Below are 22,101 nucleotides of genomic sequence, written 5' to 3' on the forward strand. Positions count from 1 at the left end.
AAATAAGAATGGAAAGGGCTGGGCATGTACCTTAGTAGAAGTAGATTGCCCCTGAGTTCAGTCCCTATTACTGGGATTTAAAAAAGAAAAAAAAAAGCAAATTTAGTGGAACTTTATTGATAATAAACATTTTAAGTTGTTTGCTTCCCATATGCAGTAGTGAACATCAAACTTTAATATGGTGCCCTCAGTATATATGTTATATTTTATTTAAAAAATTAAATTGATGTTATACAAGTTGTAATTTGATTTTCTGGTTTTATATTTGGGATTTTACCTTTTTATATATTTTATTCATTCATTATGTGATTTTATTAATTTATTTGATTAATATTTCAGTCAACACCATTGCATTTGGCAGCAGGATACAATAGAGTAAAGATTGTACAACTGTTATTGCAACATGGAGCTGATGTTCATGCTAAAGATAAAGGGTAAGCATTTGAGCAAAAATAAGGACTTTGTTTGCAGTTCACTCTGAAGTCTTATAAAAAGCATGTTTTTGACTAAACAACATTATCATTTATTGAGTTTTTACAATTTACAGGTTACTCTGAGGATAGAGAATTATAAAACCTTAAGCCTCATATACAGTACTTTATGGATCATGAAAGATAACTGATAAAGAGATCTGTACCAAGTGCCAGGTGATAGAGAGGGTTTTCCAGGAGTGGGTCTATCAGTGAGGGATGAAGTGGTTGGGAAATCCTTCAGAAGGCGGTGGTACTTGACCTTGACTTTAAAGCCAAGTCTTAAATAAGAAAGCAAAGTGGGGAACATCACTCTGTAAGAGAATCGATGTAAGTTTAGGTACTAACTCAGATGATATAGTACATTTAAGAAACTATAACCGGCGGGCTGGGGTTGTGGCTCAGTGGTGGAGCAGTTGCCTAGTGTCTGTGAGGTACTGGGTTCAATTCTCAGCATTGCATATAAACAAACAAAATAAGGTCTGTTAATAACTAAAAATAAAAAATACATTAAAAGAGAAGAAAGAAACAGTGACCAGGGATGTTGCTCAGTGACAGAGCACCTAACTTGCATGCACAAGGCCCTGGATTCAATCTGTGGCACTGAAAAAAAAGAAACAATGAATAGATCAACTTGACTGAACCAGATGATTCATATGTGGAACAAATAAAAATTTAGGATTGGAGAAACAGGTAAGAACCAGATTTTAGAGAAGTTGATATCCTATCCTGAAGAATTCAAACTTTATTCTTTCATCATAAGCAATCTATGATCTGAAACAAGGGGATTTTTTCCCCCTAGTGGAGTTTTAGGAGGCGTATTCTGGAGCAATGTGTAAGGTTAATTGAAGAAGGAAGAGACTGGAGCAAAAGGAGCAGTTAGAAAAGTGAGCATTATAGGAGTTTGGACATAATGAAGATCTTTAATGATGGTAGAGAAAAATGAAAATAAAGGCATAGATGCAATAGATATTACAGTGTAAGAATGGACAAGATGGCACAGTCTAGACATGAGAGAATGTGGAATAAAAGGAAATCTGTTTTACATCCTGAAGTGGAATGAGACCCAAAAGTACACATAATGAAATACAACAGTGAAAACTAGGGGAAAACAAGTTCATTTTTACAACTTTTGGTTTAATGTGAATATGATGGGAATTCAAATGGAAATGTCTACTACATATTTGGGAATAAAATTGAAGTTTAGGCAAGTAAAGAACCATATATTTAAAAATGGTATGGCAGAAAGCCATTAACCTTTAAAGAGAGATGTATAGAACTAAAGAGACTAAATTGCAGATGGCCATCACTTACCATAGATCATCATGATAGTGGCTATAGCAGTTACTTAGTGACTAATTCCCCAAGAAGGAGAAGCTTAAAATAGGATTTGATGTTCCACATACCTTTCCATATATCATGTTCTTCCATTCTCATCATGAATGAATTGGATTTCAGTTTGTTGAGGAGTGTAGCAGTTCTCCTTAAAGGATTTTAAAAATATTTCAAAGAAGAGCCATTGTTTGGGCTGAGTCTAGAAAAGATGTGTAACAGTGATTGATCCAAAGGAGGGAGAGAAATTTATCCTATACCCAGGACGCAGTATGTATAGAGACAGAGGGCACTGTAAGTTCAGCATACTTTTAGTAAAAGGGAAAGGCCAGAGAAGGAGTCTTGTTAAGAAGTTACTACTATCTCTTAAAAGCAACAAGGAACCACTAAGGATGTTAAAACAAGATTAACCACATAAGAAAAATCTGGCTGCAAGCAGGCATGGTGGCTCATGCCTATAATTTTGGTAACTTGGGAGGCTAAGGCAGCAGGATGACAATTTCAAGGCCAACCTGAGCAATTCAGCAAGACCCTGGCTTAAAATTATTAAAAAGGCGGGGTGGGAGGGTGGGCTGTGTGATGTACCTTCCTGATGGCACATCCCTGGGTTCAATGTTCAGTCCCAAGAAAAAGAAAAATCTTGCTATGCTATAGCTTGCAGGATAAACTGGAGTGGGGCTATTTAAGTGGTTCAGGAGACAAATAACAATAGACCTAAACAAAATTAGTGGAAGAAAAAAGAAAAAGAGATTTGAAAAAGAATTGGGAGTTAGAATTTTTAGGACTTAGGATTCAAATGGATGTTACCAAAATTGTACATTTTTATTAGAAGTTCACATAAGCCATTTTCTACTTAAAAACAAGTATAAATTTAGAATAATTTAAGTTTGAACATATTTTAATTTGTAAATTTCTCTACACCTAGGGAATGTGTAATAATATAGGCTTCCCCCCCTCCCCCTTTCATTGTAGTGATCTGGTGCCGTTACACAATGCCTGTTCTTATGGTCATTATGAAGTAACTGAACTTCTGGTCAAGGTTAGTTCTCTTATACCTTTCTGATTATTTTCTCCTATAAAATTTTGTAAAGTACATAGTGTATCTGGGTTTGTTCCTGTGTTCTAAATTCTTAGTAGAAAAAGAAGCCATATGCCAGGCACGGTGGCACATGCCTATAATCCCAGCAGCTCAGGAGGCGGAGGCAGGAGGATCATGAGTTCAAAGCCAGCCTCAGCAAAAGTGAGGTGCTAAGCAACTCGGTGGTCGAGCTCAGTGGATATGGTTTAGTGGCCGTGTACCCCTGAGTTCAATCCCCAGTACCAGAAAAAGAAAATGAAAAGAAGCTATATGTATAATCATAAAATACAGGTGATTAATAGATTATCATCTAACTGCTCTCGTATTTTTGAGATACCATACACTTCTAAATATAAAATAGTACTACCATCATGGGAATAGCAGATTAAATGATTCTGTAATTTGTAACTAAAGAAAGCAAGGTTTAGTGGCTCATATTATTTAAACCAAATATATTTGCAAGATTTGCTAATTTGTATTTTAGATTGATGCAGGCTTACTTGGTAAGCTTTACTAGCAAGAAACTTATTTTGACCCATACTGAATGAGAGTAAAAGACATGTGTCATCCTTGAGAATGAATCCAAGGATGTTACTATCCCTCAAATACTTTTCCTTACCCTCTCAGCAGCCATCATGGGAAGGAAAAGAAGGCACTTGTCCTCCGTGCTTCTTTTTTGGGCATATGCCACCATGGAATACATTTTTCCCACAGAAACAATGTGTAGCATTTAAGCAAACCTCTTTAAATACCTATAGTATTGGGCATTTGTAGCACTAATGCTTTTGCTTCTTGTAGAAGTGATTCTTGAATTCAATAGCATATTTGGAACATTACTATGAAGAAAGAGTGAAACAGATTGGAAGTATTCAAAGTATAGCCCAGTGGTAGAGTACTTTTATAGCATGTTCAAGTCCCTGGCTTTAACCCCCGGCACATAAAAAAGTAAATAAGATTGAGAAACTGGGACTAGGGTACAGTGGTAGAGCACTTGCCTAGCATGTGCTCTGGTATGAGGTCTTGGATTCAGTCCTCAGTACTGTGGGGAAAAAAGTGGGGGATGGAGTGGAAAACTGACTAGGGGTCATACTTAGAAGGATGTTAGGTGAGGTAAGTTTAGTATACAGTAATAAAGTTCAGGAAACTCAGGAGAAAGGAAGTAGATAGGAATTGGGAATACATGTGAGGTCCCAGGCAACACCAAGTTGACAGCCATAGCAAAAGAGTCTGGCTAATAGAAACTGTCATGTAATAGCAGACATTCAGTGACTGCTTTCCAAGACCAAGACATGATCTCTAAGTCAATGAAGTATGATACCAGCAGACACAAGAATACAAGGAGTTCTCTTAACTTTTTCATTCTAAAAGGCCTCTCAATACAAGGAAGCAAATAGGTGGATCTGGTCATAATGAGGGGAAATTTTTGTTAGGTGAATTCTTAATTAAACAACTGTGCAGAAAGTGATGACTAGTGGGAACCTTTAATGGCTGCCAGAGGTTCTATCTTTGCCTTCATTGTGATCCACATTTTCATTGTTGGCTTGGTAAAGAATTAGAAAGGGATACTTATAAAATTTGCAGATTAACATGAAGCTGGGAAGGATAAGTAAGCTTGGGTTGAAGCCAGTAAAATGAAATTTAATAGATTTAATAGGATCAATAAGGAGACAGGTTTATAAATCTAAGTACACAAGAAGAATAATTGCAAGGAGAATATACTTTGATGTTTGTTTCTATAGCTTAGCCAGGCATGGTGGCACACACCTGTAATCCCAGTGGCTCAGGAGGCTGAGATAGGAGGATCGAAAGTTCAAAGCCAGACTCAGCAATTTAGTGAGGCCCTGTCTCAAAATACAAAATAAAAAGGGCTGGGAATGTGGCTCAAAAACCTCTAGAGCTTTTATGTTGCCCACTGATTGAATGTAAGTATAAATTAATGTAACTCCCTAAAAGCCTATTATAATTTTATGCCAGTAGTACAAGTACAGTGTTAAGAACAGATGTATTGGGCTGGGATTGTGGCTCAGCGGTAGAGCGCTCACCTAGCATGTGTGAGTCCCTGGGTTCGAATCTTGGCACCACATAAAAATAAAGATGATATTGTGTCCAACTAAAAAATAAATATTAAAAAAAAAAAAGAACAGGGGCTGGGATTGTGGCTCAGTGGTAGAGCGCTCACTTAGCACAGGCGGGACCCGGGTTTGATCCTCAGCACCACATAAAAATAAAAGGCATTGTGTCCATCTACACCTAAAAAATAAATATTTAAAAAAAGAACAAATGTATTCATGAACATACTATATTTTGCACAGTCAAACCACTTTGCAAATCTATTGTTATTTTAGGCTCACAATATTTTTTAAAAAATGAATTTCTTAGACTAAAGTATGTTTAGTTGATGGCTACAAGGATGAGTTTAGAAACCATCTGATATGAAGGATGAGTGAAGGAACTTTGAGGTATGTAGACTGGAAAAGAAAAACCTAAGAATATTACAAAATTACAACAAAAGAGTATTGATCTTTGATGCCCAAAAAAGACAAATGGAGCAAATTTTGAAGTGCATATATTAAAGTAGAAGTGAACATCCTAATGGGAATTCTGTAGTACCTATAAAAAGCCATGTTAGCCAAGAATTGGCTCCCCATCACTGAACATATAAAAAGCAGTATCTTTTTCACTGTCAGGAATGCTCTGGAAGAGATTTTGTGTTTGATGGGTCACAGTAGTATAACTTCTACAGTCCATCCAACTCCAAGGCTTGGAAATGACTAAAATATTGTTAAGTTTGACCAATGAAGTGTTAGCAAGGATATAGAACAACTGGAATTCAGAACATTGCTGTTAGCAATGTAAAATATATAGCCACTTTAGAAAATGGTTTCAGTTTTTGGTAAAGTTAAACATTAGACCCATTTTGACAGCTGCTTGTATAATGAAATGTTCCTCAGCAGTGAAAATAAACTATTGATACAAAAAAATTTTTTTAAAACGTGAATAAAGTTAGACACAGAAATATACACTGTATTTTTTCCTTTTTATGAAATTTAGAAACACATTAACATGGTACTACAAGTAGGATGAGGCAGAAATTGCCTATAAAAAAGAGCATGAGGAAGCATTCTGAGTGTCCTATATCTCGATTCAGATTATTGTATTTTTGTATAGATATATCTGTCAAAACTCACTAAAATTCAAACTTAGGAGTTTTGCATTTCACTATATGTAAATTATACCTCAAAAGGGGATGGGGGTGGTTCTTGGAGAAGATATAGATTAAATCTAAAGCTTCGAGTTAAGTAGGCCCCTTGTGGACATGCCTAACAATCAGCCACTATTCCTCCATTGGGAAAAACATTTTCGTTTTGAATTAATTGGCTTAAAAAGTGAACTTTAGGAACATAACCATTTTAAGCTTACATGATGTTAATTGCATAGTACTAATAATTCTAAATTCTCTTAAAATTGAACATTAAATGTACACTTTTTCCTCCCAGCATGGTGCCTGTGTGAATGCAATGGACTTGTGGCAGTTCACTCCTCTTCATGAGGCAGCTTCTAAGAATAGGGTTGAAGTGTGTTCTCTTCTCCTAAGTTACGGTGCAGATCCAACACTACTCAATTGTCACAACAAAAGTGCTATTGACTTGGCTCCTACACCACAGTTAAAAGAAAGATTATCATGTGAGTATAAAAATTATGAATGTCCAGCTAGGATATTATGGTATCATTGACCTGAATACTTTTCTTTCCTATAAAATTTTCAGAATGAAATATTATCCTTAAATATAAGTACAGTTGTTTAGGGAGCTTCAGCATATTCTAGGTGCTATGAAAAGAAAATATATTTGTATAGGGTTTTTGAAGTCAAGTTATACTTTTTATATGTTTTAGTCTTATGATATTTTTTTGAAATGAAAGCATGAATTTCAGTCACATCTTTGATATGACTTTCTAGTTAACCTGTTAATGAAGTTAGTATTATTTATCAGATTGCCATCTTATAAACACAGTTCCCAGGTCTTAACATTTAATAATCTTTAATACCTGGGCTGAGTTCTGTGGTTTTCTGTTTTTAGCTGAAATAGATGCAGAAAGAAATAACCACTATATTCAGTATTACTACATATATTATGTAGTACTTTTACAGTATTACTACATATAAATAGGCAACTTGAATTAGTTATATTTTTCTGGAATAATAAAGGATAAGGGTGATTTCACAAGTCTAATGAGTAAAAGAAAAATACCCTCTTTTGTTTGATCATCATAGGTGGCACTTAGTAATAGACAATTTGTCTAGCACCCAATTATCTAATAGATCTAAACAAAACTATCTTTATGTTAGTTTAGGGGTTATTTATTGAGGAAAGTTTTGAAAATTTTTTGAAAAATTCTCACAACACTATGGTCTGGGAATATATTATAGTACTCTAGATAGCTCTAGAGCAATTATGTATTTGAGCAGATCCTCAATCTGCCATAACCTAAATATGTGTGTACACTTGAGGATGAATTGAGCCATAACAGAGAAGAACTGGAATACCACTATAGGCTATTTGGGAAGATTATTTTCAAAATAACATCAAGAATCATACTAAATGTCTTTTACTGAGTAAGTTCTATTAATTTGATGATGCTCATGAAGATCTGAATGCTTCTTCATCTAGATGAATTTAAAGGCCACTCATTGCTGCAAGCTGCACGTGAAGCTGATGTTACACGAATCAAAAAACATCTCTCTCTGGAAATGGTGAATTTCAAGCATCCTCAGACACATGAAACAGCATTGGTAATTTTTCAGACTTAAGTTTTTAAAAGACAGTAACTAAAAACATGCCAAACTCATAATGTTCTGTTTTAGCAATGACATTATTTTTTAAATCTGTAATTAAAAAAAATTAAATTAATGCCCACACATATATAGAGAAAAGAGTCAAACAGTATAAATACCCTCAACACACACCCTCTAAAAGGCAATATTATTATAAGTTTGAGAATCTATCCAGAAAAAAATTTTATTCATATATTGGTATGTGTTACATCCCATTTGCCATTTGGAGAAGTTATAAAAATTATAAAGGCTTATTCTAATAGAAAATTTTCACTGAAAATAATGAAAAAAAATTACACCACCATTCAAATAAAAACCATTTGGTATATTTCCTTCAATATTGGATTATTTTCTCAAAATTAGTTCTAAAGTGTGAGTAAAGTATCTTAGAGGCTACTTCCCTGATAGAACTAAGAGTAACTCTGAACTCATAACAGAGTAGATGTGAGTAGGGAAATATGAGGAAAGGCAATCAGAAAAGTATGGGTAAGTGATGAAAGATAGAAGTATAGTATAATCAGTGGCGACCTTAAAAAGGAAAAATTGTGAGCCAGGTGTGGTGGCACAACCAGCAACTCCAGATGCTGAGCAGGAGATTGTGAATTCAGACCCAGCCTCAGCAACTTAGTGAGGCCCTAAGCAACTCAGCAAGACCCTGTCCCTAAAAAAATATGATAAAGGACTGGGGATGTGGCTTAGTGGTTAAGCACCCCTGAGTTCAATCCCTAGCACCAAAAATAAAAGGAAAAAGTTCTTATATGAATTACATAATATGTTTAGGTGAGAGAAGATAACTTAATGTGTTTAATAGATTTAACTCAACAATAGCTGTACTTAATAATCTTTTATGATAAATTTCTTTTCCTTTTGCCTTAATGTAAGCTATGTGAAATTTATTTAAAAACCTATTTATAAATATTTTGTATCTTTTTGTTACTTCTTTTAAATCATCCAAGTAAAAAAAAAAAAAAAAAGCTGCAGATTGTAAGAAATGCTAATAAAAATTAAAGCCACAGCAGCATTAAAATGGTACAGAGAAACTTCGAAAGACTAACATCATGGGAAAATGTCTAGTATGAAAAGCTAATACAGTTATACCCCTTTATCTGAGAGGAATATCTTCTAAGACTCTCATGGAAAAAAGAAACCACGGACAATAGTGAGCCCTGTGTGTGCTGTTTTTTTCTTTTTTTGTTTTTGTTTTTTATTCCTCTATACCTATGGTACAGTTTAATTTATAATTTAGGCAGAGAAAGAGATTAACATCAATAACTTCACTGTAGCCATTAGAAACCTCAGAATGCAATTATTTTTCTTTCCTTTATATTAAGATGTTTCAAAAAAAGAAGCACTTAAACAGCTTCTCTTGAACATATCAAAATTGCTGGTATCGTTATTCTTGCACTGGAAGCCATTATTAAGTAAATTAAGGGTTATTTGAACACAAACACTGTGATACCTCAACACTTGATCTGATGATAACCAAAATGGCTCCTAAGTGATAATGAACAAGTGACATAGGCAGTTGTGTATGTTCACTAGAAAAAGAAATGGCTCTCATCTTGAGCATAATGATGCAAAATGTCATCACACTTCTGAAAACTGCTTCTAAAACTAATGAAAATGAGTACAGTGGCACATACTTGTAATCCCAACAACTTGGAAGAGCTGTGACAGGAGGATCACAAGTTCAAGGCCAGCCTCAGCAAGTTAACAAGGCCCTAAACAATTTAGTAAAACCCTGTCTCAAAAAAAAAAAAAACAAATGGTTTATGTAATTTTCCATGTAATATTTTCAGACTGAGGCTGACCTGAAACAATGGAAAGCAAAAACATGAATAAGGAGGAGCCATTGTACTAAACATTGTTTCCCCCCAGATACCATGCTATTAAACAACTTGTTGTTAACCTTCAAACAACTAGAAGTTAAGGGTCAATGGGTAGTTGAGGTACAGGAGCAGTTCCTTCTTCCTTTCCAGAGATTGCAGGCCCTGCACCAGGATGGTGCAGAGGAGTAGAGGTGTATTTTGAGGTGGATGTGATAAAGTATTCTTGGAAATAAACTATTTCCATTTTTTGTGCTCTTCTGAAAGATCTTCTGGGAGTTATTATCCTTAAGGTGCCAAAAGAGCTATGTTCACAAGTTGGGTTTTATTTTCTTAAGGGCAAAGGAGTGATTTTAGTGAACACAACAGTATCAAAGAATGAGTCTTTAGCCATCATGAAGATCTGACTTATGATTAACAGATTACAATCAGAGAACAAATTTCATGTGTACTGTGTGTTCAGTTGTGTAGAGCAGCTTTGCTTATAAATTAACCAGAACTTTTATTCTAGGGAGTTTCAGATTTCAGTTTTAATATTATATGCATTTATTTAATCATTCATCATTCAGACATTATTGAATACTTGTTGTCCATGAATATTATCCTATAGGTTGAGGTTGCAAACATATAGGCCATGACCGTAAGATACTTACTAGGTTTCTGACTGGAAATCCCTACCTTCTGCCTCCTTTCTTCCTTAATATATCATAGATACAGATGCTGCACCTTCGAACTCCAAATGGAGTTCTAAAACCGATTGTATCAAACAGGTAATCCAAGCTTCTTGTTCTGCTACAGCAGCTAGTTGAGAGAAGCACCTTATTAGCTATTAACCAAGCAGAATTCAAAGTGGAAGAGTATTCTTTCTTCATTGTAAAGAAGCCCCGACCTTTGGGGTATTTTCTTAACCTTTTAAACAATAACGTAATACCTTCAGAATAGGTATCGGTCACATTGTGTTTCTTCACATCCACAGTGGCTTTTTCAAAGAGATGAAAAATTTTGAACAGAATATTTAATAACAGGTACCATTTAGTACATAGGGTTTCAGACATTGTCATAATTTGGTAATTGTTGTTACTATCCACTACAAAGTCTTTGGAAAATAAAGTTAGGTCAGAAGTAAAACATGTTAAATAATTTGATTATTCTTGATTGGAAACACAAGTGTTCTTAAATAAAAATCAGTTATATATAGTCCTTGATTAATGCTGCAATTTGAATTATTTAGCATTGTGCTGCTGCATCTCCATATCCCAAAAGAAAGCAAATATGTGAACTGTTGCTAAGAAAAGGAGCAAACATCAATGAAAAAACTAAAGAGTAAGTATACTTTAAATAATTAAATATTATTGACATTTTACTCTTTGGAAGATATACTCATTGTTTGGCTGACTTTTTGTCTTTTAAGATTCTTGACTCCTCTGCACGTGGCATCTGAAAAAGCTCATAATGATGTTGTCGAAGTAGTGGTGAAACATGAAGCAAAGGTATACTTCCTTTTTGGTAATCTTGGTCACCCAACAGTTTATATTCTGTTCAACAGATGAAATGCCTACTCCCTATTTACAAATTAACTGTTTTGTTTTTTAATCTACACCTAAATAGTCCTGCAGCTGGGCGCAGTGGCACATGCCTGTAATCCCACCTATTTGGTAGGCTGAGGTAGGATTGCAAGTTTGAGACCAGCCTGAGAAACTTAACGAGATCCTCTCTCAAAATAAAATTTTTAAAAGGGCTGGGAATATAGTTCCATAGTAGAGTACTTGCCTAGCATGGGCAAGGTCCTGGGTTCAATCCCCAATGCCACCCTAAAATAATAATAATAATAAAGTCCCTCAGGTAATTTTTTCTGTATCCAGTTTTTTTGACAGAAAGTTTATGTATTTATTCACATATATATTATTTATTTATGACCTTCTTTCTCCATTCCTTTTGTCCACACCCCATTATTACAGTTTTATCACAGTTATCTTTAAGGTCTGTATCTAACAGTACACTCTCCAGAATATCCCCAGCTAAAGTAATACTGATTCTGAACAGTCGTCTTTTCTTACCGAATCTTTTGTTCCTTGGTCACAAAGCTAACTCCTGCTCTTTACCCCAGTGATGGTCTTTCCACCTTCTTTTATTTATGTAACTAAGTCAAAGACTTTTTATAGGAGGAAACTAAGTAATTTGGATAAAAGCATTCCATGGTGATAAATTACTATTCTTTAGTTAGCACTTGTACACAAATCATTTTATACATTGAATATTTGTTCTTCTATCAAGGCTAGAAATCATTATTTCTTATCTAGAAAATTCAAAAAATACTACTTCGTAAAAGATACACATCTCATATTGGAAGAGATGACAGAGATGGTCACCTAATTCAGCAATTTTTCAACTTTTAGCCATAGATGCTTTCCTTCTTCAAACAAAATCTTTAATAGATATTTACTGTCTAACAGAAAGGATGGAGCTGCTTTGAATGAAAAGAGAAGAAAGAAACATACCCCTTTTTGCTTGGGTGGCCCTGTAGCCCTTCCCTAATGTGTTTTACAGACTAGTCTTCTTATCTGTCCTTCCTTCACTCAAGGAACAACTTAGAATTTCCCACTTTCTTTTCATGTTGCCTCTCAGTGTCCTAATCTCTTTGATTTGGGGGAATTCTCGATAATGTATAATCTTGATCTTTTCTATTGTAAATTATTGAATAAAAATTTATTTCCGCTTGACTGCTTGGCATACCTCATTTGTCTCTGTTCTGTAACTTTTCTTTGATTGCTGTTTTTCATATATGTGGTATATTTCTTTTTAAGTTCTGAAACTCAGTGAAACAATCTTGACTAGGGTGACCAACCACCCAGTTTTATCCAGGACGTAGGGATTTCCAGAAACAAAACTTTCAGTACTAAAAGTGAGAAAATCCCAGGCAAATCAGGACAAGTTGGTCATCCTAATCCTAATACAAAGTAGTACTCAAATAAAATTTTAGCTAGTGGATGTTTTTCACTTTTCATTGAGTTTGGAAATGTTAATAAATAATTGCCCTGAGCATTTTAAATAGATTTTTCAGGTTCTATAAACATTAAAACTAGTTATTTATAGTTTCATGTTCATTGAGAAGTTGGTGTTATATTCTTCTTAAAATATTCTGATTCCATGAATATGAATTGGCCAGTGTCTCAAAACACCGATGGACACAGAATTGGTTACTAAGTAACTTAATTTCTCAGTTATATTTCAAAGAATTGTTTGCATGGTGGGAATATGGAGGTAGAAATGAGATAGGGGGAGTCTTATAGTCTTATTTTTTTCTTGTGAAAAATTTCAAAGATATATATAAGTAATTATAAGTAATTGTATATCCATCATCTAGTGTCTGTCACTAATGTTTTACTATATTGTTTTATTATACATCCTTTAATATATCTTATTTTGAATACATGTCAAAGTAATTTGCATATTAGTATACACGTCTCTAAATCCAAAAGTTCATCAACTAGAGTTCAGCATTTGTTTATAATTTTTCTTAAGATACAAAATTTACATTCAGCAAAAACTTATAAATTTTAAATGTGCATTTGCTGAATTTTGATTAATGCATACATCTGTGTAACCAAAACTCTTGTCAAGATAATAAACATCCTCTGCCAAAGGTAATGCTCCAACCTAGGCCATCTCCACCTCTAACAGTATCAGCCATTTTTACTTTTTCTGACAGATTAGATTTGGCTGCTCTAGGCCTTCATATACATGGAATCATACAATATGTGTTTTTTTGTGTAAGGCTTTTTCCACCCAGTGTAATGTTTTAGAGATTTCATCTACCTATCAATAGTTGTTCCATTGTATTGCTAAGAAATAATACATTGTGTGGATATACCATGTGTTTATCTATACAGATTATATTTTACATGATAAATTGGATAGAGGATTAAGCCAATAGCAGTAAATATTTTTAATACTAATTTAACTCTAGCTTTGCTGCCGACTGTTGTCCATCTTGGGGTTAATTTCTAGAACTCCAAGATCCATAAATAGAGATTCAGCTTTTTTAAGCAATATCTAACTTTAAATACAGTGCACCTATAAATAATTTGTTAATAAATTCAACTGTCACTCGACATTTTAGCCTAAAATTGGGTTTTTCTTCTGATGTCAGCCAGCCTTTATAAGTTGGTGTATATTTGTGTTCTAGATTTAAGCAAAAAATACTTGCTTTGATTTCATAAAAGAAGAACTGAGCTAAGTGCAGTGGCACACACCTGTAATCCCAGTGACTCGGGAGGCCGAGGCAAGAGGATCACAAGTTCAAAATCAGCCTCAGCAGTTTATCAAGGCCCTAAGTAATTTAATGAGACCCTGTCTCAAAATAAAAAGGGTTGGAGATGTGGCTCAGTCCCAGTGTCAAAAAGAAACATTCAAAACTTTTAAATAGGTAGCAAGTGTTAAATACATGGTTGAGTGGTTTTAAATTATGCACTGCAGGCTAATTTCAACTTTTTCTGCATTATTAAGGTTAATGCTCTTGATAATCTTGGTCAGACATCTCTGCACAGAGCTGCACATTGTGGCCATCTGCAAACTTGCCGCCTACTCCTGAGCTATGGGTGTGATCCTAACATCATATCCCTTCAGGGATTTACTGCCTTGCAGATGGGAAATGAAAATGTGCAGCAGCTGCTTCAAGGTATTAAATGCTTCTGTGACATTAATTTTTTTAATTAACCTTTATGTGTTTAACATTATGGTGTTTAACGTAGGAGCTGGTAATGAAAATAAAATTTTTGAGAATTTTTGGCTATTTCTTCATAATAGTACTCTTTACAAGTACTCAACTACCTAAATGTCATGAAGTCACAATTATGATTTCTTTACAACGTTTATTCTGCGAAAATAGATGGCTCTCAAGTTTTTATCAAGAAAAATTTTAAGAATAAGATATAATAGTTGCTATTTCTTTTTAGAGAAAGGAAAATCTGAAAAGATGGATCTAATAGGACCACAAGCTGGTAATGCATAATACCCTAAGTACTGACATTTATTCTTCATTCCTTTTTAGGGTCCTTTTTAGATCCAGCATATTTCTTTGTACAAGGTACAAAAACTTATTTAGCTAGGTGCATGGAACATACCTATAATTCCAGCAGTTTGGGAAAATGGGTCAGGAGTGTCACATGTTCAAGGCCAGCTTGGTCAATTTAGTCCCTGTCTCAAGAAAGACTAGGGATATATAGCTTAGTAGTAGAGCAGCCCTGGCTTCAATCCCCAGTACCACACACACACAAAAAAAAAGTATTATTTAACTATTAAAGGTACTCATATTCTTAAAACTTAACATTTAGAGCAGCTGTCTGAACACATTACAGGTTAAATATTTCAGTGTAGAAATCCAGTCACATAATATTTGAAGTATCTTTGCTTCAGGCAAGGTAGCACTTGCCCGCCTCTAATCCTAGTGACTCTAGAGATAAGGTGGGAGGATTCCAAGTTCAAGGTTAGCATTAGCAACTTAGGTCTTATCTCAGAAATAAAAAGGGCTAGGAGTGTAGCTTGGAGGTAAAGCACCCCTGGGTTCTATCCCCAGTACAAAAAAAGTATCCTTACTTACATCTCTACTTTCTCTTAGAATCTAATAGAGTGGCTTTGAAGTCTCAAAGCTCAGATAATGAAGCAAGCATTCTTAACAGTCATTTTGATGATCTTTATGCCTGTTGTCAGGGAATCACATTTTGAGAAACACTGCTTGAAAAAGTGAAGGCAGATTGATGTAGCCTCATAGAATCTGCCAAAACTAAACTGACTACAGTGGCTCTCTGGATTACCTTTTTTCTATGTTTTACACATCTGTTTAAGGATAATAACACTAGCCCTATTCAGTTGCCTAATGATAAAATTTAGTCTTACCAATTTTATGCTAAGTTCTGTTGTTATTTATAGCTTCTCTTAATTTTCAAACTAGCTTCTGAAAATAAATTATTAAAGGGAAATTTTTCAATCAAAGAATGGTATATAATTTTCAAATTGCCTTCTAAGAAAATTATATGTACTATTTCACAAACCCACAAAAAGTATTAAGATCTGTTTTTGTTGTTATACTAGATACTGTAAATATTAATATTTTTCTTAGGTAAACATGCCTCTATGAATTAATAGAAAAGGATGCTTTTTTTTAGTGCAAACTAAAGAAATACTGTTAGTGTAGCTCCACATTTCCACTTTGTATACTAAGTGGGTAAGAAAACAATAGGATCTTTTTAAATTTGTATTTGATAATGACCAAGTTTGAACATAATTTTATCTTTATTGATCATTTCTCTATTTTTTATATGTGAATTACTTGTTGTCTATTTAAGCCTTCTAGTATGCTCATAAGAACACCTTATGTTAGATATAGTATTTCTTAAACTGTATGTTGAAATGTGATTTTTTTTTTTTGCCATTTTGTTCTGTAATTTGGTTAATGCTCTGTTGCCTGCCAGTTATTTTTCCAAATCAGTTTTGCTCTAAGAAGCTTTTTTAGTTCAAGATATGAATATACTTATCTATGTTTTATTCTAGTTCTTTTAAGGTTTAATTTTTTATACATAAATCTTGAGTCTGTGTTCAGTTTATTTTGTGCTAAGGTAACAGTAGATGTTCTTTTTTCTGAAATGTTAAATGAGCTGTAGAACAGAATTTCAGACCTGGAAATAACTTTATCTGTTTTTTAGTTCAGCTTTCTTCTTTAGAATTAAAAATATGTGAGCCTCAGAACACTGATTTGCCCCAGTTCAGATAACTAGTAAATGGAAGAACCACTATTAGATTTCTGGCTTTTGTTCTCCTGATGTAATACTTTTGTAACATTCCATATGGCTTGATTATAGAGCACGCTAGCTTATCATTTATTTTATGTTCCTTTTTGTTGCTTAAATCATATTTTGTAATTATGCACAGTTTTAATATTTTTCCCCCACTGCGATGGAGATTTCCTACCTAGTCTAGCAGACTGTAAAAGGACTTTACCTTTTGATAAGATGCCTCACTTGAAGCTTGGTCCTATTTTCTTTTTTTTTTTTTTATTGTTGGTTGTTCAAAACATTACATAGTTCTTGATATATCATATTTCACACTTTGATTCAAGTGGGTTATGAACTCCCATTTTTACCCTTATACAGATTGCAGAATCACATCAGTTACACTTCTAAACAGAAATTAATCACTCTTTCCCTCTCTCTTTTTAGAGGGTATCCCATTAGGGAATTCAGAGGCAGACAGACAGTTGCTGGAAGCTGCAAAGGCTGGAGATGTGGAAACTGTAAAAGTGAGATATAATCTTTATGTATTTGTTAACCATGCGTTTTTATTTTGACATTTAATGAAGTCTGTACTATTATAATGAAGAGCTTGGTTTATTTATATGTACCTTGCTTTTAAAGGACAAAAATATCTAGTTCTCTACAGATAAAAAACACTTAGTGATGAAAGAAAAGGACTTTTTAGTTTCATATACATGTCTTAGAGTTCACAGATTTTAAATTACTTGTTGTCTGTTTAAGCCTTCTAGTATGCTCATAAGAACACCTTATGTTAGATATATTTAATATGTTTAACATATTTAATATGTTTCGTGTAATACAAATCTTCCCAAATAACCTTTCCTCAGATTCTGTTTTGATTTTTACCATGTCTACATATATTTGTATGTAAATACATATATATACACACATACAAATACATGTGTGTGTATATATATGTACATAAAAATATATGTATGTATATATACATCCAGGTAAATAACTCAAAAGCCTAATATATTGATAGATCACAATTCAACTAATATAAGAATTTAATTCAACATTTTTTCATGAATTAAATAATTCTTCAGTAAATGTAAATATGTTATTTTTATTTTCTAAGCTAGTAAGGGAGAGAAAAAACCTTGTATTTTCCCTTTTAGATACTTTTCCAAAACTACTGATCCAAATTAAAGGGGCACTAGTGGGTAATAAGTTTTATAAAAAGCTGTATTTGTTGACTTAATTCATGGCAAATTTAGCTATTTGGAATAATTTTACTATTTCTGTAGGGGTAATTCTAGTACTAAACAGACCCACTAGACAAAATCAATTTTAGATTTTCTAATACATATGAATATTGATCTCTTTCTAGAACTTAACTGGTCTTTTTAAAAAAAAAATATTTATGTATTTTTAGTTTTAGATAGATATATTAGTTTGTTTTTATGTGGTGCTGAGGATAGAACCCAGTGCCTCATGCCTGCTAGGTAAGCATTCTACCACTAAGCCACCACCCCAGCCCCTCCACTGGTTTTATAAATGAAGAGCTTTCTGTAAATTGATCCTTTCTTTTGGATTTATCTTTATACGTAATAAAGGACAACTAGCTGATTCCCCCCCCTCCCATGTGAGGGAAGGGAGACTGATAAATTTTAAATGACTTTTCTCTATACATACTAAAAAACATAAAACTCTTCAGTAAGCACAATATGAAGCATTTTAAAGACGGAAAGGGTCTAAAGGAATAGAGAAATGAAGAAGACATAAGGTAGAGGCAGGAATTTAACTTAGAGAATAAAATAACACCACTGGATTAAGGAAGACCAGCTCTCCTAGTGATAGGTATTAGGCTGTCTTCCCTCCCCTCTCCTTCTAAAATCACTTGATAGACATTTATCTCCACCAGCCTTTCTTTTTTCTAAGGTGGCTCTGTATGAATCTCTGAAACAAGAACATGTATGTATTATCCAATGAACACTTTATTGTGTCCTCAGTTGTTTAGTGCTGATCCATCAGACTATATATTTAATTGGACTACTATTAGAAAGCCTGTCTCAGGGGCTGGAGAAATAGCACAGTTGTTAGAGTGCATGCCTTACATGCACAAGGCCCTGGGTTCAATCCCTAGCACCACACACACAAAAAAAAAGCCTGTCCCCAGAATGGACATAGTTAAACTGAGAAGTAGAGAGGCCTGTGATAATACCACACCTAACACCTGATATGCATTAAAAATATTTGTTCCTGATGCCCAACTTCATAACCTTTGAAACACCGTTTTTTGAATAGACCCCTGAATTTATATATCTATGAAGTTCTTGTTCAGTAAACATAATGAGCTTTGCTAGTCCAATGATAAAGCCCCTTGAGGTAAACCCACTGACTGACTCCTTGGTTTATTGAGCTTATATATTCCTGCTTTTCAAGGTAGGATAGTTAAAGGAGGAAAGAGTTTTTACTAATAGTGACTTTTTTGGATTTTGTTTTGTTCTTTTTTGTTTTACTCTTTGAGCACTGTGATTTATTATCTATGTTGCTTTCCTTCCTTAAACTTCCATGTTCTTTTTTTTTATTTATTTATTTTGAGAATTTTAATATTTATTTTTTAGTTATTGGCAGACACAACATCTTTGTTTGTATGTGGTGCTGAGGATTGAACCTGGGCCGCACGCATGCCAGGCGAGCACGCTACCGCTTGAGCCACATCCCCAGCCCTACTTCCATGTTCTTCATGCAAAATATTAAATGAGGACTGGGGTTATGTCTCAGTAGTAGAGCGCTTGCCTAGCATGTGTGAAGTACAGGGTTCAGTCTTCAGCCCCACATAAAAATAAACAAAATAAAGGTGTTATGTCCATCTACAACTAAAAAAATTTCAAAAAAAAAAATTTAAGTGAGGATTTCTCCATTCTGCCTCCTCATTTGAACCGAAAAACAGAAAATTATTTGAGTAACTATAATTTTCTCAAGATTAACCAGTAGCATTTTATTAATTTATTCTGTAAGAATAGTTCCTTGACCACCAGTGTCACTTAAAAACTTGTTAAAAATGCAAATTTTCAAGTCCTGCCAGAGACACACTGAATCAGAAAATCTAAAGGTGGGACCCAATACACATGGAAATTTGAGGTCCACTGGTCTAGAACATTACTTTCCAAACTTTAATGTGTGTACATATCAATTCTAACTCGGTACATAGGAGTCTGAGATGCTGAATTTTTAATAAGAACCTTGACAATGCTGGTGCTCCTGTGATCCAGTGTACCTGTACGTGTAATTGCCACAAAATGGAAGTTATACTTAGGTTATCTTTATGTAAGGAGTAGTAGTAAAGGTAAAATTGACCTACTTACTGTAGAAAAAATAGGAGATACAGGCATAAATGAGAGGACCAAAGGGATATTCTCAGTAAACAACAAGATGAAATAAGAATAGATTTCCTGGGGTTGGGGATTTAGCTCAGTGGCAGAGCACTTGCCTAGCATGCGCAAGGCCCTGGGTTCGGTCCTCAGCCCTGGGGGGAAAAAAAAAAGAATTGATTCCTGAGAATACTTCTTAGATAAGAAAATGAGGGCTGGAGTTGTGGCTCGGTGGTAGAGCACTTGCCTAGCATATGTGAGGCCCTGGGTTTGATTCTCAGCACCATATATAAATAAATGAATAAAATAAAGATCCATCAACATCTAAAAAAAATATTTAAAAAAAAAGAAAATAAGCCAAACATGAAATTTCCTACAACACGGATTGAAACAAGAAATGACAACGTGTATGTATGCTGTGTTCAATCCTACAGAAACTGTGTACTGTTCAGAGTGTCAACTGCAGAGATATTGAAGGACGTCAGTCTACACCACTCCATTTTGCAGCAGGGTATAACAGGGTGTCTGTGGTGGAATATCTTCTACAGCATGGAGCTGATGTGCATGCTAAAGATAAAGGGTGAGTACCAACAGTTACTAAGGTCTCTCTTTTCCTTACCTTTATCTGCCCTTTTAGGAAAATATGACCCTTTTTTGGTACCTGCAATTGAACCTTGGGGCGCTTAACCACTGACCACATCCCCAGCTCTTTTTTTTTTTAGTTTGAGACAGGGTCTTGCTAAATTGTGGAGACTGGCTTTGAACTGCATCAGCCTCCTGAGTTGCTTAGTGAAAATATTTTTTAATGGTTGGTAGCTTTTTTTTTTTTTTCCTAGGAGGTAGTCTGTTTTCCTTACATTGATTTAAATATAGCTTTTAATTTCAGTTAACATTTTTTTAAATCTTTATTATTGTAAGACTCATTTTTGTCTGGTTTTGGTTTTGGTTTTGATTGAACTCAGGGCTTTGTACATGGTAAGCAAGTGCTTGACCATTGAGCCATAATCCTAGCCCTCTAGTACTGATTTGTTGTTGTTGTTATTGTTGTTGTTGTTGTAGGTGGACCAATGCCTTTATTTTTATTTATTTATGAGGTGCTAAGGATCGAACCCAGTGCCTCACCTGTGCTAGGGGAGCACTCTAACACTGAGCAATCGATCATCCCAGCCCTAAAGTATTGATTTTTAATGTAGTGTTTCAGTGTTTGTTGAGGATATTTGAATTTTTCCAGTTTATCTTAAGATCATTATTCATTAAAAATATACAGTTCTTAATGTTCTACTAAATATAATCAGTATAGTCTCTTAGTTCAAGAAATTTCTTTCATCTTTTACATATAATTATTGAAATTAAATCATCCTTCTCTAGCATTATTCTCATTTAACTTTTCATTTCAGGGGCCTTGTACCTTTGCACAATGCATGTTCTTATGGACATTATGAAGTTGCAGAACTTCTTGTTAAGCATGGAGCAGTAGTTAATGTAGCTGATTTATGGAAATTCACACCTTTACATGAAGCTGCAGCAAAAGGAAAATATGAAATTTGCAAACTTCTGCTCCAGGTATATTTAACTACTTACTGTGGACAGTGTAAATTATCTAGAATATGTTAACAGTTTTGGACCTCCCCCCACCCCCCAAATAACTCCAGTATAAATAGTAAAAGTAGAAAACAAAATTATCTATCTGTAACTAGATTCCAGAAAGGAAAAAAAACTATGAAACAATTTTAAATTTTACTCTATAAGTATATTTGCCACACATGAATTTTTGTTTATGACATGATCTCTGATTATTATTTTTTTCCTAATAATTTAATCAAAATACTTGATGAGTTGAATGGTTTATAAGCCTAGCTTATTTAGCATAAAATTGATGGCATTGGTTTAATACAGATACCAATAGATCTTTTACAGCAAAAGCCAAGAGAATAGATTCATGATTTATTTAATTGTTTGTGTAAAGTAAAAATAAAGTTATGAGCTGCATATTGACATTTCACAATGGATTGCATTTATGACCATGCGCCTATACAATTATAATGTAGCTGAAAATTTTTTACATTTTTTATTTGTTCTGTTTAGATACACATTACAGTAGAGTGTCCTTTGGTATATTATGCATACTTGGAGTATAATTTATTCTAATTAGGATCCCGTTCACATTGTTGAACATGACATGGAATTACACTGGTTGTGGTTTTAATTTGCTTTTCTCTAATTGCTAGAGATGTTGAACATTTTTTCATATATTTGTTGTCCATTTGTATTTCTTCTGTGAAGTGCCTGTTCAGCTCCTAGCCCATTTATTGATGGAGTTGTTTGGTTTTTTTAATATATCCTAGAGATTAATGCTCTGAGATGCAGGTGGCAAAGATTTTCTCCCACTCTAAAGGCTCTCTCTATCCGTTCTTGATTGTTTCCTTTGTTGT

General features: G+C 34.1%; 1 protein-coding gene across 3 annotated transcripts in view; it reads left to right on the forward strand.

The window, feature by feature from the left end:
• Nucleotides 1–22,101, forward strand: part of Tnks2 (tankyrase 2) — a 61,452-nt gene that overhangs the window by 18,246 nt on the left and 21,105 nt on the right. For 2 of the 3 annotated variants that reach the window (XM_026397330.2, XM_026397329.2), the window contains exons 6-15: nt 340–434; nt 2,775–2,841; nt 6,378–6,564; nt 7,551–7,672; nt 10,772–10,863; nt 10,952–11,030; nt 14,047–14,218; nt 16,755–16,834; nt 20,104–20,249; nt 21,067–21,232. In XM_026397330.2, the coding sequence (XP_026253115.1) occupies nt 340–434; nt 2,775–2,841; nt 6,378–6,564; nt 7,551–7,672; nt 10,772–10,863; nt 10,952–11,030; nt 14,047–14,218; nt 16,755–16,834; nt 20,104–20,249; nt 21,067–21,232 (1,206 nt within the window). The remainder of the gene's footprint in view (nt 1–339; nt 435–2,774; nt 2,842–6,377; nt 6,565–7,550; nt 7,673–10,771; nt 10,864–10,951; nt 11,031–14,046; nt 14,219–16,754; nt 16,835–20,103; nt 20,250–21,066; nt 21,233–22,101) is intronic. The other variant, XM_026397331.2, reaches the window with a different exon arrangement.

This window comes from Urocitellus parryii, chromosome 5 (genome assembly GCF_045843805.1).
Source record: "Urocitellus parryii isolate mUroPar1 chromosome 5, mUroPar1.hap1, whole genome shotgun sequence".
Lineage (NCBI taxonomy): Eukaryota > Metazoa > Chordata > Mammalia > Rodentia > Sciuridae > Urocitellus > Urocitellus parryii.